Here is a 15,484-nt window from a genome sequence, read left to right as displayed (position 1 = left end):
GCCACGGTCTGGGTGCTGGTGGGCCCCCCCACACACACACACACACTTCTAGGGAGCTTCCAACACTCAGGCCCCCACCCTTCCCCATCATGGGAGTCATGCATCACCCATGCCAAGCTGATTCTGTCCTGAAATAGACAAATCAAAGTGATCAGGTCAAACAGAACCCATTCACAGTGTGTATTTACAGAAGGTCATTCCCAAAATGAGGGCTGCTTGTTGGTTACCAGCTGATTAAAAGGAGTTCACGGTTTCACTTCCGAATGGGACATATGTTTGTAATGTGGGCTTGAGTGTCCTCTAGTGGTAGTTCTGAATACACAGCCATGTTGGGTCAGAGCAGTGGGACAGCTAGCCCAGTAACCTGTCTTCCAACAGTGGCCGGTGCCAGGTGATTCAGAGGGAATGAACAGAACAGGGCAATTATCGAGTGATCCCTCCCCTGTCATCCAGTCCCGACTTCTGGCTGTCAGAGTTTTAGGGACACCCAGAGCATTGGTTTGCACCTGACCATGTTGGCTAATTCCATTGATGAACCTGTCCTCCATAAACTTAGCTAATTCTTTTTTGAACCCAATTATACTTTTGGATTTTACAAGATCCCCTGGCAATGAGTTCCACAGGTTGACTGTGCAGTGCGTGAAGAAATACTTCCTTACATTTGTTTTAAATTTGCTGCCTATTAATTTTATTGGATGACCCCTGGTTCCTGTGTTATGTGAAGGAGTAAATGACACTTCCTTATTCACTTTCCTGACACCATTCATAATTTTATAAATCTCTATTATACCCTTCCCACAGTCATCTAAGATTAACATTCCTAGTCTTTTTAATCTCTCCTCATATGGAAGCTGTTCCATCCCCTTAATCATTTTTGTTGCCCTTCTCTGTAGTTTTTCCAATTCTTGTACACCTCTACCCCGATATAACGCTGTCCTCGGGAGCCAAAAAATCTTACCACGTTATAGGTGAAACCGCGTTATATTGAACTTGCTTTGATCCGGAGTGCACAGCCCCGCCCCCCCCCGGAGCGCTGCTTTACCGCGTTATATCCGAATTCGTGTTATATTGGGTCGCCTTATATCGGGGTAGAGGTGTATATGTTTTTTCAGATGGAGTGACCAGAACTGCAAGCAGTATTCAAGGTGTGGGCATACCATGGATTTATATAGTGGCATTATGATATTTTATGTCTCGTTATCTATCTAATTCCTAATTGTTCCAAACATTCTGTTCGCTTTTTTGACGGCTGCTGCACATTGATCAGATATTTTCAGAGAACTCTTCACAGTGACTCCAAGATCTCTATCTTGACTGGGAACAACTAATTTAGACCCATCATTTTATGCGTATAGTTAGCATTATGTTGTCCAATATGCACTGCTTTGTACTTATCAACGTTAAATTTCATCTGCCATTTTCTTGCCCAGTCACACAGTTTTGCAAGATCCCTTAGTAACTCTTTGCAGTCTGCTTTGGACTTCGCTATCTTGAGTAAATTTATATTGTCTGCAAACTTTGTCACCTCATTGTTTATCCCCTTTTGCGGATCATTTATGACGATGTTGAAGAGAACAGGTCCCAATACAGATCCTTGGGGAACCCCGCTATTTACTTCTCAGCTGTGAAAACTGATCATTTATTAAAAAGAACAGGAGTACTTGTGGCACCTTAGAGACTAACAGATTTATTAGAGCATAAGCTTTCGTGGACTACAGCCCACTTCTTCGGATGCATATCCACGAAAGCTTATGCTCTAATAAATCTGTTAGTCTCTAAGGTGCCACAAGTACTCCTGTTCTTTTTGCAGATACAGACTAACCCGGCTGCTACTCTGAAACCTGATCATTTATTGCTACCCTTGGTTTCCTATCTTTTAACCAGTTACTGATCCAGGAGAGGACCTTTCCTCTTATCCCACGACTGCTTACTTTGCTCAAGAGCTTTTGGTTTGTGATCGTGTCAAAGCTTTTCGAAAGTCCAAGTACACTGTATCCTCTGGATCACCCTTGTCCACATGCTTGCTGACCTCCTCCCCCCAGTTTCCTCATCGCAAAGCCACGGGCCCGGTTGACGTTCATTGGCCTTCTTCCTGTCCATCTCAGCCGTCAGTCTAAAGATTCAATAGAGATGAATAGGCAGGCTTGCCCTCTTACTGCGTGTGCTGTCCCTGATCTGTGGACAAATGTGGTACTTACGTTTCTAGAGGCTGCCAGTCTGGATCCTTCGGCTTCATTACTCATCAACCAGTGCTTTTTAGCCTTGTTATAGGACTTGTTTTTGGAGAAACGCTGGGCACCTTGAGCTTGCTGGAGGCATTCAGCACTGGGCGGGACCGGACTCGCAGACCCCAGCCAGCAAAGCGGCCGTTTGTAACAGAGAGAACAGCTCCCCTCTGGTTACCGTATTTCTCTGGTTCAAAGCTGCCCCTGTGCTCTCTTCCCAGGTCCGAATGGAGCTGTTACACAATCCAGCTTTCTGCAGCGCGTCCTCTTCCAAAGCAAAATACCGGCAGATCCTGGAAATTGCGCCCATGTCTTCCTGGGCGGTGCCACTCGTGATCGTCCCGCTGGAGCTAGGGTTGCACGACGTTGAGGTGAAAGCAGCTGTGTGGGACTCGTACGTGTCCGACGGTGTGAAGAAGAAGCTGAAGGTTGTGGTACGTATCGGGTCACAGGCCCCTCCCGTCTGGTCACAGGACAAGCAGCCGGTGGCCTGGCTAGGTTGTCTTTGGAATCTGGCCTTTACCTTACCTCAGAAGTTAGCACCTATGTCCTCGGCCCACTTCCTTCCCTCCACTGTGGTGACCACAGCAGCCTTGTTAATGGCCTCGTTGCTGCACGTAACTCTGCAAGGTGTCCCATGAGAGACCCGAGCTCAGGTGCTAAGCCCCCTAGTGTCTTGCTCCTTGGACCAACATCCTCAGCGGGCTCCATTTCTGCCGTAAAATTGTGGGAGGACGTTTTAAAGATATTCTCACACACTTCATGGAAAACGTTGCTGGTGTATCTCAAAGAATCATCTCACGAGCCCTCACTACACACGAAGGATGGTCCAGTGGTTAAAGTATTGACGTAGGAGACTTGGGTTTGATTCCCTGCTGTGCCACAGACGCCCTGTGTGACCTTGGGCAAGTCACTTAGTCTCTCTGCACTTCAATTATCCGTCTGTAAAATGGGGATGTTAGCGCTGCCCTACGTCCCGGGTGGGTTGTGGGGATAGATCCATACAAGATCATGAAGCACTCAGATACTACAGTGATGAGGGCCAAGATAAACCCTCCTAAACTTCTTTAGGCTGACCCTGTGAACTGTGGTCTGATATTGGAGGACATGAGTCAGTTATATTTGAGAGCGAGGTGGGTCCAGAAGTACCAGAAGTGCCATTTGGCCTCTTAACGGGAGACTTCACTTGGGGATCAGGAGTCCTTCACTGAGAACTGCAACAACATATAGCCGTGAGAACACGGATTCCTTACCCTGCTTGGTTCTAGGGGACTGATTCATTCCTGGTAGCGCTCCAGTGAAGTCAGTAGATGTACACCAGGGTGGCATTTGGGGCTGTGAATGGGGCTTCCCCCTTTTCTGTCCAAGATTTAGCCAGACCAGAAGGAAACATTCCTTCTCCAGTTTCTTTCTCCAGACCTGAGGGAGAGCTCTGTGAAGCTCAAAAGGCTTGTCTCTTCCACCAACAGAAGTTGGTCAATAAAAGATATTACCTGACCCCCTGCCCTTGTCTCTCTCTTATCCCGGGATGGGGGGGCCAAGGCCCTCCCACTTTTGCCATGGGACAAGCCCCCAGCCCTTCCTCTTCTCCCCCCCCCCCCCCCACCAAGGCCCTGCCCCCTGGCCAGGCCGGAAGCTGGAGCCCGGCCCAGGTAAGAGCGGCCCAGGGAGCCTGGGCTGCTGTGGGGAGCCGCAGATCCTCCATCTGCCTGGGGGAGGGGCCGAGAGCAGCCCCTGGCCCATGTCCCCACCCCCTGGGGTTGGGGTAAGAGCTGCATGGGCAGCTGTGGGGAGCCGCAGACCCTCCACCTGCCCTAGGTAGGGACGCGGGCTGGGCGCTGCTCTTGGGCCCTCTGACCCCGGGCAGGTGGTGCGCCCAGGGCTCCCCAGCTGGGCTCCAGCTGTCAGCTTGGCTGAGGGAGTGGGACTTTGGGGGAAGAGGAGGGGCAGGGCCACAGAGGGCATGGGGCCTCATGGGCCCCCCACTTTTAAGAATCCATTGCCTACAGGAGCCAACTTTTCAAAGAGCCAGGGGGTGCTCGACCCCAGGCCCCGCCCCCACTCCATCCTTTCTCCCAAGGCTCCACCCCCTCCCTGCCTCTTCCTGCCCCCTCCCCCGAGCATGCCGTGTCCTCACTCATCCTCCCAGCCTCCTGCACGCCACAAAACAGCTGTTTGCGGTGAGCAAGAGGCGTGGGAAGGAGGGGGAGGCGCTGATCCGCGGGGCCGACCGGTGGGCGACAAACACTGGGAGGGACTAACGGTGGGTGATCCGCCCCCACCATTTTTGTCCCGTGGGTGCTCCAGCCCCAGAGGACCCAGGGAGTCGGTGCCTATGCCGTCACCCCTGTCCTGGGACCAACCCGCCTACAACACTGCAAATAACTTTTGTTACACTTTGATCATGTGTTCTTGTTCTTCCCTCCTAGCCTGAAGGGATGAGAATATCACAGACTGTTGTATCCACTGTGCTGGATCCAGCTGCAGCAGGTGAGCAACCACAATGATTTGTCTTTACATAGCGCCTTTCCTTCCACAAGAGCCCAGCGAACACACAATGTGTAGACAAGGGAGGGTCTCTCATTTTTGGAGCCCTCGTATCTTTCACACACTTTGCCCAGTTTGCCTCAAACTCGCCAGAAAAATTCTGCACCTAGCATACGATCGTGCCTGGGGATTTTCAAATGGATTGCTTCGATTTGTGGGGACATGTGAGGCTGCCAGTGTCAAGCTGTCAATGGACGACTTGCATCAGTTCCATGGAATGCCCCACACTTGTTTAAAATTTGTGTGAAATATTGACGTTTCTTTGGTCCCTGTGTCTGCCTTACACAATCATGTAACACCACAGCATTATATCCGTCTGCGGTACTTACACATACCGTAGTAACTGAGCGTGACAGGTTAGACCCCCCACGTCCAGGGTGCCACCTGATGCACAGGGGTCCCACTGCATCTGTCCGTTCCACCAGCCTGGGCTTCCTCACCCTGTCCTTGCTGTGCCAGGCCCTCAAGCCTTCTCTGGCCCAGACACAGGTAAGACCACACCCAGCGGCAGACACAGACTGAAATCATCTCTGTGTGGGAAGATTCAGCTCGGGGAGTTACCCAACACTCCCATGCACACCTCATTTGGGGTGTGAACCCAAATTAATATTGTCTTGCTCTATATAGAGAGATAGAGACAATGCAAGCTCATAAAAATCGCCCCCTTCCTCAATGTGGAGGGAGATATGCACAGCTTTTTGCCCACCCCTTCCCCCCAGATATGAATTGCACAAATTGGGTTTTGGCATGAACTAAAAACAATTTTATTAACTATAAAAGGTAAATTTTAAGTGATTATAAGGGATAGCAAACAGAACAAAGCAGATTACTGAGTAAATAAAACAAAACATGCAAACTAAGCTTAATATACTAAAGAAACAGGTCACACATTGTAATTTCTCACCCTAAATGTTGTTTTGGGCAGGTTGCCGAGTTTCTGCAGGTCAGAGTTCCAGTTATGTCTCTTTACAGGGTAAACCCCTGTTCTCAGCCTGGACTCAGCCCTTGCTTAGTTCCTTTTCGTTCAGATGTTTTTAGCAGTCTTTCTTCCTTGTACGGGAGGCAATGGAGAAAACATCCGATTGTCTTACTTCCCAGCCTTAAACAGAATATACATAAGGCAGGAATCTTTTGTTTCCCAGTCTGACCCCCCCAACCACCACCTCTTAATGGAAAAACACTGAAAGCCCAAGATGGGGATCTAGTACCAGGTGAGTTGATCACTTGACCCTGTAGTCTCAAAGCAGCAACCCCAGGAGTTTCTCAGGAAGGCGCTGAGATTAGTATCTTCTAAATCTTATTGTTCTTCCTAATGGCCCATTGAGGCTGATGGCCTATTGTCTGGTGGGCGTTCCCCCAAATACACACAGTTGTAATTGTTACATAGTCAATATTCCTAACCTCAGATACAGAAATGATACATGCATACAAATTGGATAAACACATTCAGTAGATCATAACCTTTCCAATGATACCTCACATGACCCATCTTACATAAAACGTATCTTTGTTGTGCCATATTCAATTCATAACAATATTTCTATGAAGAATATGGGGTGCAGTGTCACACTGCGCACCTCATGATCTTTAATGTACTTATCCTCACAACACACTTATGAGATAGGGAAATGTTTTTATCCCCATTTTACAGCTGGGGAAACTGAGGCACCAAGCTATTAACTACTAACCCAAAGGTATACAGGGAGTCTGCACCAGAGTAAGGAATGAGTCCAGGTTCTCAGTCCAAGGATAATGTCTTAGCCGGTGGACTAATGTTCTTCTCAAAGGAGTCAGACAGAAATCAAAACAGATTTTGGTCACACAATGTTGAGTACATTTATAAGCAGTGTGACAAAGCTCTGTCCTTGTCTCCGTGGGCCCTGCATTTCCTGACGGATTTTGCTAGACTCAGAGGCTCATGTTGACCTTCCCCTTAACCCTTCTCTCTCTAGAGACAAGGGTCACAGCCTACTGAGCCATTTTCATCATAAGCCAGCAAGGGAGGGGAGGAGAAACTATCCTCCCTCGCACAGTCTCTGTTGTCTCCCAGTTTCAGTGATTAATCAGGGGGCAAAAGGGGGGGAGCCTGGGCCCGCCCTCTACTTCGGGCTCCAGCCCAGGGACCCTAATAGTATCAGCTTTGGTAGCTGACCTTTTAGGAAGAGGACACATACAATTCCCTGAACTACTTCCCCACAGCAACCCCCACTTCCTCAAGCTCCACTTCACCCCTTACCTCAGGGCCTCCTTCCTTGTGCCTGATATGGTGTGTACAGCTCAGTCTCTCCAACAGCACGGCTTCCTCCTACAGCTCCTGACACACACGCCCACCTGACTAACTGGGAGGCTTTTTAACTAGTTTAAGCCAATCAGGAGCCCCAATCAACCTAGCAATCTCCACTGCCTTCTGGAAAGATCTTAATTGGCCCCAGGTGTCTTAATTGACCTGGAGCAGCTGCCATTTACTTATCCTGGTACCAGGGATTTGTTTAACCTGGGGCTAATATATCTGGCACCCACTACTTTTCTATAGCCCTCTGGCCTTGCCCCGTCACAGCAGTTAATAAAGGATTTAAAATATTACTATATGTTATAAGTGGGGTGCAGACATGAGCAGGATATGTTGCAGATATCAATAGAAGGCGTTGTAGATGCTTATAAGCAACTTATTGATCTGCTGAACTCTAACAATCTATAACAATTGATTAGCCGTCTATTAAAACATGTATTAAGAAGTTGTCAATCCTTTTATAAACTCCGTATAATCATACTTTTGAATATAAAGTGTGACACAGATTTTGCTGTTAGCTGATGCAACAGGGTAGAAGAGGAGAACATTTTAGAAAATGTTTGATTCCAAAACTAGACATGAATCTCCATCACTGGAGGCAACAGAGGAAAAACGGAGGCCCGGCCCTGGACTGGTGCCTCTGGGCACTACTGCAGTACAAATAATCATAATTAATAATAAGGTGAAAAGTAGTGGAGAATCAGGCCACTAATATTAATGTCTTTACCGTCACTTTAAATCAGCCGAATTCATGCCTGTGATCACACAGCTGGTTTGGCTTATTCGGAAGTCAGCAGTATGAATCCTGGGACACTCAGTTTGGACTGCAATGTCACCACCCCCCTCTCATCTTGGTACCTTCCTCCATCTCCCTCCACAAGACATCATTTCAGGTTCTGTTTGAAGGCAGGGATCCTGTAACCCTGGAGAAATAGCAGCTGCAAAGCCCACAGGACGCTCATATTTTCACTGTGGATTCTTTTCTCCTTTTCACAGGTGGGGAACAGATAACAAAGGTGAAAGCTCCAGATATAAATGATATCGTTCCAAATACTGAACCAGAAACCAAAGTCTCCATCAGTGGTAAGTAAGAGCCTGTGATTGTGAAGTGCTTAGAAATCATACTGAGTGAAACTCAGAAGTTTGTAAGACTGTTAGGCCAGAGGTCAACAAATGGACCAAATGTTACACAGTCTTACAAGTTTTTTCCTAATGTGCGAGCGAGTTTTTAGTCGAGGAAGAAATATGGTGGTTGTGTTCTTTTTGTGAATTTTCTTTGGGGGAGCTATGGAAAGCAGCAGGAGCATTTGCTTTCATCTCTGTTACTAGAGTTGTTCCCTGGGATCTGAGAATTAGTGTTTGCGGCCAAGATCCCGGAGAGAGGGGACTGACCTGCATGCAGTATGCAACTCCCTCTGCTCCAGGACTGGTGTGCATAGTAAATGAAGTGCAGTGTAAATGAAACAAGTTGCACTGAAAATATACCCAGACTCAACGTCATTGATTTCTCTTCCAACCTGCAAGGTCCCAGCAGGGGTTTGGATCAACTGATCCAGTCTTAGGACCCAGTTCTACAGGGCAGTGGGTGCCCCAGACTTCAGGGTACATTGAGGCACATTTCAGAGTGTTAAGTCTACAGAACCCATTGAGGGGTCACTTTCTCCCCATTCCCACAGGCCACCACTCCCATGCTTGAATTCACACCAGGTTCTTCTCTTGGCCAGGAAACCCCGTGGCTCAGATTGTAGAAAACTCTATCGACGGGGCCAAGCTGAGGCATCTTATCGTGGTGCCTTCTGGCTGTGGGGAACAGAACATGATCAGTTTGACCCCAACGGTCATTTCCACCTACTTCTTGGACAGCACCAACCAGTGGGAGAAGATGGGGGTGGATCGCCGGGCTGAAGCCATCAACCTGATCAGGAGAGGTAAGAGGCTTTCCTGGGTGACAGCAGGTCCTTCTCCAGATTCCTGTTCATTACTAGGTTATTCCTGCATATGGCTATTGGGTGGGGGGCCAGGATGGCTAAGGTGAGTGGTGTCAACCTATAGAATACTCCTGGGGAAATTTTGTGCCAAAAATTAAAAATTCTGCCACAATATTTTAAAATTCTGCAAAATTCAACATATTTTATTTGTCAAAATAACACAATATAATCACACCGGTTTCAATTATTTTGGTAGTTTATTGCAAAATACCTGTCAGCAAGTTTGTCTGTAACAATACAGACAACAAAAAAGATTCAGGAAATGTTTTTTGGCAAATAGATTCCTTACTAGGCATATTCCTACAGAACTCTGAGTAATAATTCATTTAAACTACAATACAGAAATTTATTTCCCACACCCCTAAAAAGCAGTGCAAAGGCTTGAGGGAGCCGGGAGTGAAGTCGAAGCTGAGGGAGAGGGTAGTAATGGCTGGGAAGGAGCCTTCGTGTGAACTTGGAGGGTTGGTGGGTGTGGGTGGGAGAAGTATGGAACATGTGGGGTTTTTTGGGTGGGGGGGGGATTGTTAAGAAGCCTCCCCCATGCAGACCCTGGCTGACCCCTAGCCTTTCTCATTCAGTCAGGCACATCTGCCCCATCCCCAAGTGTCCCTGTACCCCCAGTTCCCATGTGTCCCTGCACTTCCACTCAGCCACCCCCTCCCCCTGTCCCCATATGGCCCTGCACCTTCACTCAGCCACCCTCTCCTGCCTCCCCCATGTGTCACTGCAACCCCCTCCCCGGTCCCCATGTGACCCTGCACCCCCACTCAGCCACCCCTCCTCCCCCTGTGCCCCATGTCCCTTAACCCCCACTCAACCGCCCCTTTTCTGCCTGTCCCCATGTATCCCTGCACCTCCACTCCCATTCAGCCCCCACCCCAGTCTGTCCCTCCCACTAGCGGTCTTTGACACACACACCCAGCAGCCCCATGTACCCATGCTGTCCATCCCCCCATATCCCGTGCCTCCTGACCTGGCCCCATGGGCAGAGCGCTGAGGAACGCAGCCTCTTCTCTTCCCCTATCTGCAGCTGGGGCTGCACCCACCCAGAAGCAGCTACCCTCTGTTCTGGTGCCACTGCAGCCCCTGGTGGGTGAAAGGTGTAATTGCAGAACCTCTCTGGCTGAATGTTTTTTCTGCAGACAAAAAAAATTCTGCATGGGACATGAATTCTGCCCATGCGCAGTGGCACAGAATTCCCCCAGGATTATAATAGAACCATTTTCCCATATGCTTCCAGCTCAGATCTGTTTCACCTCAACAATTAAATTGTTATTTTCTGGACTGGTATGTCTTAGCCTACTTCCTAGTGGGAAAGATGTACATAGTTGATGGTTAAAATCTGTTCCATCTTGATAACAGCAAAAAAATTACTTAGGGACTGCTGTTTGGGGGTCTTTGTGAGCTCAATTGATGGATCTCAAGTCAGTTCCTAGCGGGACACATCAGTGTTACCAAAATCCAATCTGGGGGCACCAGCAGGAGTGCCGGAACCTGGTTAGAAGTGTAGGGGGCACTGGCACCAGAACTGTGTCCCTGCCCCCTGCTCCTCCTTTTCCCCTTGGGGCCCCGCCTCCTGGCCAGGCCAGAAGCCAGAGCCAGGCAATGCTAAGAGCTGCCTATGGAGCCCGAGCTGCTGTGGGAAGCCCTGGACCTTCCACCTGCCCTGAGGAGAGGGCCTGGGTGCCCGAGAACAGCTCCCAGCCCATGTCCCCACCACCTGGGGCACACCACTGCTGGTGGGACCCAGGGGCAGGGGCTCCAGTCCAGCCTCCTGCCCCCTCCAGGGGCAGGGCCTCAGGTGGAAGGGGTGAGCGGGGGGTTGGCCTCCCCAAGCTGGTGGTTCACCCACCGCCTGTGGCACCACTCCTCCTGTCGCCCCTGGCCCTAAGCTTGCAGTTTGAGGGGGCAAGGCCTCCCCTGTTCTCCCAAACTACGCCCATGCCATCACTGCTCCACGCCTGACCAGGGCTACTCCACCCATGTTAAAAACTGGGTGGGCATGACCTTGGATCCTGGTCTCTGGAGTGCTCAGTTTAGTTGCTTCAATGGCCAGTCAAACTGACTGCTGCTAACAAACACAGAATGGAGGCAGGCAGGTAGCTGAGGATAGAGATGGTGCTTTGCAAAGAGGAAGGAGAGAAGGGGAGAGGGATAACAGATGGGAGGGATAAGGCAGGAGAAGTGCACAACACATTTCAAAGACCTTTCTTTCTCCTTTTCAGGTTACACACAGCAACTGGCATATAAGAAACCCAACCACTCCTATGCAGCCTATTTAAGTTCACCCTCAAGCACATGGTAAAGGCAGCTTTTCTATAACGCTCTGCTGAGTTGGGTTCAGCTTCTCCTTTGTAAACCAGTCCTCTGGAAGACATGAGCCAGAGCAATCTAGTCCCCTGGCTACACTGAATGGACAAAGTTAATGTGTAGAACTGGATAGTTAGAAAAATACACCAGGGGAGTAAAAACGGAGGGGACTTGACAGCATCAGAGATTGGTAATGGAACACAGATCCTTGCCTGGTTGCTGATACCAGAGTGGCCTAGATCAGTAGAGGTCTAACACGTGTTCGTTAGAACATGATGGCTTGTGTGAAATGAATTTGGTGGGTTTCAGGCCAGTTCCCAGTGGGAAGGTGTCCATGGCACACAAAAATTTTATAATCACAGCTCTACTGGTCATGATCCCAACACATTTCACGCTAAGCAAAGTAAGACTCAGGGGCGCCGGTGGGTGCTCGACACCCCCTCTCCCCCGGCCGCATCCCGACTCCCCCCCTGCCCCGCCCCCATTCCAACCCATTCCCCAAAGTCTCCGCCCCTCCCTGCCCCTATTGGAATCCTTCCCCAAATCCCCGGCCCCGCCTTTTCCCTGCCGAGCGCGCAGCGTTCCCGCTCTTCCCCCCTCCCTCCCACAGCTTGTTACACCTCGAAACAGCTGTTTCGCAGCGTCAAGCGCTGGGAGGAGAAGCGGGGATGTGGCGCGCTCAGGGGAGGAGGCGGAGCGGAGGCGGAGGTGAGCTGGAGCAGGGCGGGGATCTTGGTTACCGGTGCATGAAAAGCACCCACCAATTTTTCTAGCCCTGGAGCACCCACAGAGTCGGCGCCTATGGTAAGACTTGGTTAGTACTTGGATGGTGGAATGCCAGTGAAAACCCAGTTACTGCAGGAAGTTTGCGCCATACACTCAAGGATTTCTAAGCATTCGTGTATTTCTAAGCTCACCCCTCTCTCTCTCTCTCTCTTTCCCCTGCTTATTTGTGGGCACGGTAATCAAGTTACAACAACTGATTTACTAGGTTGATCCACACAAAACCTGTCCCGACACTAATTATTGGTGACGTTTTCATACACATTTAACTCATCCATCAGCACAGATGGTAGCACTTTGGCTCAAACATCTGTGTCAAGGAGAATTTCAGGAAGGCAGGAGTGACCTTCTGACCTGATTGATTCTGCGTGTTAACCCCTCAGGCTGACGGCATACGTAGCGAAGGTCTTTGCCCTGGCTAGCAAGCTAGCGCCCATAGAATCTCAAGTTATCTGTGGGGCTGTGAAATGGCTGATCCTAGAAAAGCAGAAACCTGATGGTGTCTTCCAGGAAAATGCTCCCGTGTCGTCTACACCTATGACGGTAAGTTTAACCTTAGTTCCCATAATACCTCAGACTGTCCCCATTCTATTCAGCCTAGCAGCTTGACACTTCCTAAATCAGCACTTTGACTCACTAAGCCAGATCCCAAAGTCTTTACTCTTTCTCACTGGGTCCTTACCCAGGCAAAACCTCTGTTGAAGTCAATGGAAATTTTATCTGAAGCAGAAGTGAGTAAAATATTTGGGTTGGCCCAGTGTTTGTGTAATTGCGTCCCCCTGAGTAAGCATGGGTTATATTTATAGCTACCTCTGGCATTTCTGAGCCTGCTTAAACAGGGACATCATACTTCTGGGGGAATTCTGTGCCAAAAAATTAAGAATTCTGCGCACAAAATTCTGCATATTTTATTTGTCAAAATAACACAATATAATCATGCCAGTTTAAATTATTTTGGTAATTTATTTCAAAATTTCTGTCAGCAAGTGTGTCTATAACAATATAGACCAAAAAAAAAGATTCTTGCAATGTTTTTTGACACATAGATTCCTTACTAGGCATATTAATACAGAACTTTGAGTAATTTGTTTAAATGACAATACAGAACTATATTTCTTGCACCTGTCAGAAGCAGTGCAAAGGCTTGGGGAAGTCAGGGGTAATGGAGGAGCTGAAGGAGAGGGAAGGAGCTTAGAGTGAACCAGGCTGGAGGGCTGTTGGATATGGGTGGGAGAAACATGGAACAGGTTTTTTGGGGGGGCGGGGCAGGATTGCTAAAGAGTTGGGGAGCCTCCCCCATATAGACCCTGGCCCAAGCCCTCTCCCATTCAGTCAGGCACATCTGCCCCTGTCCCCACACCTCCCATCCCCATGGGTTTCTGCAGCCTCCTCGCCCATCCCCATGAAGGATGTGGAAAAATTGGAAAGAGTCCAGCAGAGAGCAAAAAAAATGACTAGGGGGCTGGAACACATGACTTATGAGGAGAGGCTGAGGCAACTGGGATTGTTCAGTCTGCAGAAGAGAAGAATGAGGGGGGATTTGATAGCTGCTTTCAACTACCTGAAAGGGGGTTCCAAAGAGGATGGGTCTAGACTGTTCTCAGTGGTACCAGATGACAGAACAAGGAGTAATGGTCTCAAGTTGCAGTGAGGGAGGTTTAGGTTGGATATTAGGAAAAACTGTTTCACTAGGAGGGTGGTGAAGCACTGGAATGGGTTCCCTAGGGAGGTGGTGGAATCTCCTTCCTTAGAGGTTTTTAAGGTCAGGCTTGACAAAGCCCTGGCTGGGATGATTTAGTTGGGAATTGGTCCTGCTTTGAGCAGGGGGTTGGACTAGATACCTCCTGAGGTCCCTTCCAACCCTGATATTCCATGATTCTGTGTCCCTGCAGCTCCCCTCCCCCATCCCCAGGCTCAACAATGTCAGCCCACTAGTTCCTGCCCCAGTCTGTCCCCCAGTAGCTATTCTGAACCCCAGCCTGTGGACCCCCCCCCCAGCAGCCCTGTGTGCCCCACTCTGTCCTAACCTGGCTCCACAGGCAGGTACTGTGATCATTTCTACTCCTGGGGGACCACTGGGCATGCACAGAATTTTTTCCCCCACCGAAAATACACTCTGTCCCAGAAGCGCTGCAGTTCTGCCTTTTGCCCACCAGAGGCTGCTGTGGCACCCGAACAACCAACTGCATTCATGCTGCGGGCTGTTCTGGTGCCATAGTGGCCTCTAGTGAGCGAAAGGTGGAACTGCAGCACTTCTTGCGCAGAAATGTATTTTCTGCAGGGAAAAAAATTCTGCAGGACACATTAATTCTGCGCATCTGCAGCGGCACAGAATTCCCCCAGGAGTAATAACATTTGACACTGCCATGGAGAGAGCGGCTGTAAGCTGGCCCATGGAGGATGTAGGAAGCAGATAAATAAACAGAGAGGGTGTGTACGGGGATGGATGGATAGTGTTTATGTGGGGATAGGTAGATAGATCATTTCTTTTTGGAGCTGGCACACTGTGACATTGCATTTGATGCAGGACCGTGACGGTGTGACGTCAGAACATTGCAATACTATTACTGTAATTGGTGCCCTGATACTGTAGTGATGAGGGGATTAAGAATGCAGAGCTAAATCTTGTCAATAGATTCGGTAGAGTAGAGAGGTAGGTAGATAATGTCATGAATCTGTTCCTGAGGTTTGTTCTTTGTTTCCCCCTTAGGGAGGGTACCGGGGTGCTGAGCCTGAGGCATCTCTAACAGCTTTCGTTCTTGTTGCCTTGCTGGAGTCTAAAGACATTTGTGAGAATCATGTCCCGGTGAGTATGTCTGTCATGTATCTTCATCTAGTCGCATGATTTGCCTTTCCAGATGTGGTGCCTGAACATGTGGTGGAAAGAATTTGGCCTAAAGGAATGAATAGAGTTGCCAGATTTGAGTTCACATGTCAAACTGGGCTGTGGGGCCAGACTCCACGTCCTCCAGAGATCTCAGCACAATCCTCCAGGAGCTTAGATTTATATTGTAATAACAGCAAATCCCTGCTCCAAAGATTTTTACAATCTAAATAAACAGGACAGAGCAAGGATGTATTATTATCCCCCTTTTACTGATGGGGGGGAAGAGGCATGGAGAGACAACTGATGTGCCCAAGGCCATGCAGGAAATGGGTAGGAGAACCAGGAATTGACCCAGGTTCAGGGGTGGCGAGTTGTATGGGCCTGTGGTGCCCTGGGTCCAGGAATATTCAGAGCCCAGAGCCCGGCTCCACCAATGTTTGGGGATGGGTCTCTCCCCCAGAGCATCCCCCCGCCCTGTCTGCTAGCCCCAAGCTATTTAAAAGGGCCTGGGCCA

The 15,484-nt window shown here is 49.3% G+C and overlaps 1 protein-coding gene across 1 annotated transcript in view; it reads left to right on the top strand.

Moving 5' to 3' along the window:
• The window catches only part of LOC101952632 (venom factor-like), a 56,586-nt gene that overhangs the window by 23,278 nt on the left and 17,824 nt on the right, over positions 1-15,484 (top strand). The window contains exons 21-27 of the mRNA XM_005310165.4: positions 2,447-2,659; positions 4,655-4,715; positions 8,059-8,145; positions 8,787-8,990; positions 11,276-11,351; positions 12,527-12,686; positions 14,854-14,949. Coding sequence (XP_005310222.2) covers positions 2,447-2,659; positions 4,655-4,715; positions 8,059-8,145; positions 8,787-8,990; positions 11,276-11,351; positions 12,527-12,686; positions 14,854-14,949 — 897 coding nt within the window. The remainder of the gene's footprint in view (positions 1-2,446; positions 2,660-4,654; positions 4,716-8,058; positions 8,146-8,786; positions 8,991-11,275; positions 11,352-12,526; positions 12,687-14,853; positions 14,950-15,484) is intronic.

The sequence above is a fragment of the Chrysemys picta genome, chromosome 22 (assembly GCF_011386835.1).
Source record: "Chrysemys picta bellii isolate R12L10 chromosome 22, ASM1138683v2, whole genome shotgun sequence".
NCBI lineage: Eukaryota > Metazoa > Chordata > Testudines > Emydidae > Chrysemys > Chrysemys picta.
Note: the sequence above shows the minus strand (reverse complement) of the source record. Positions and strands in the feature narration are given on the sequence as shown.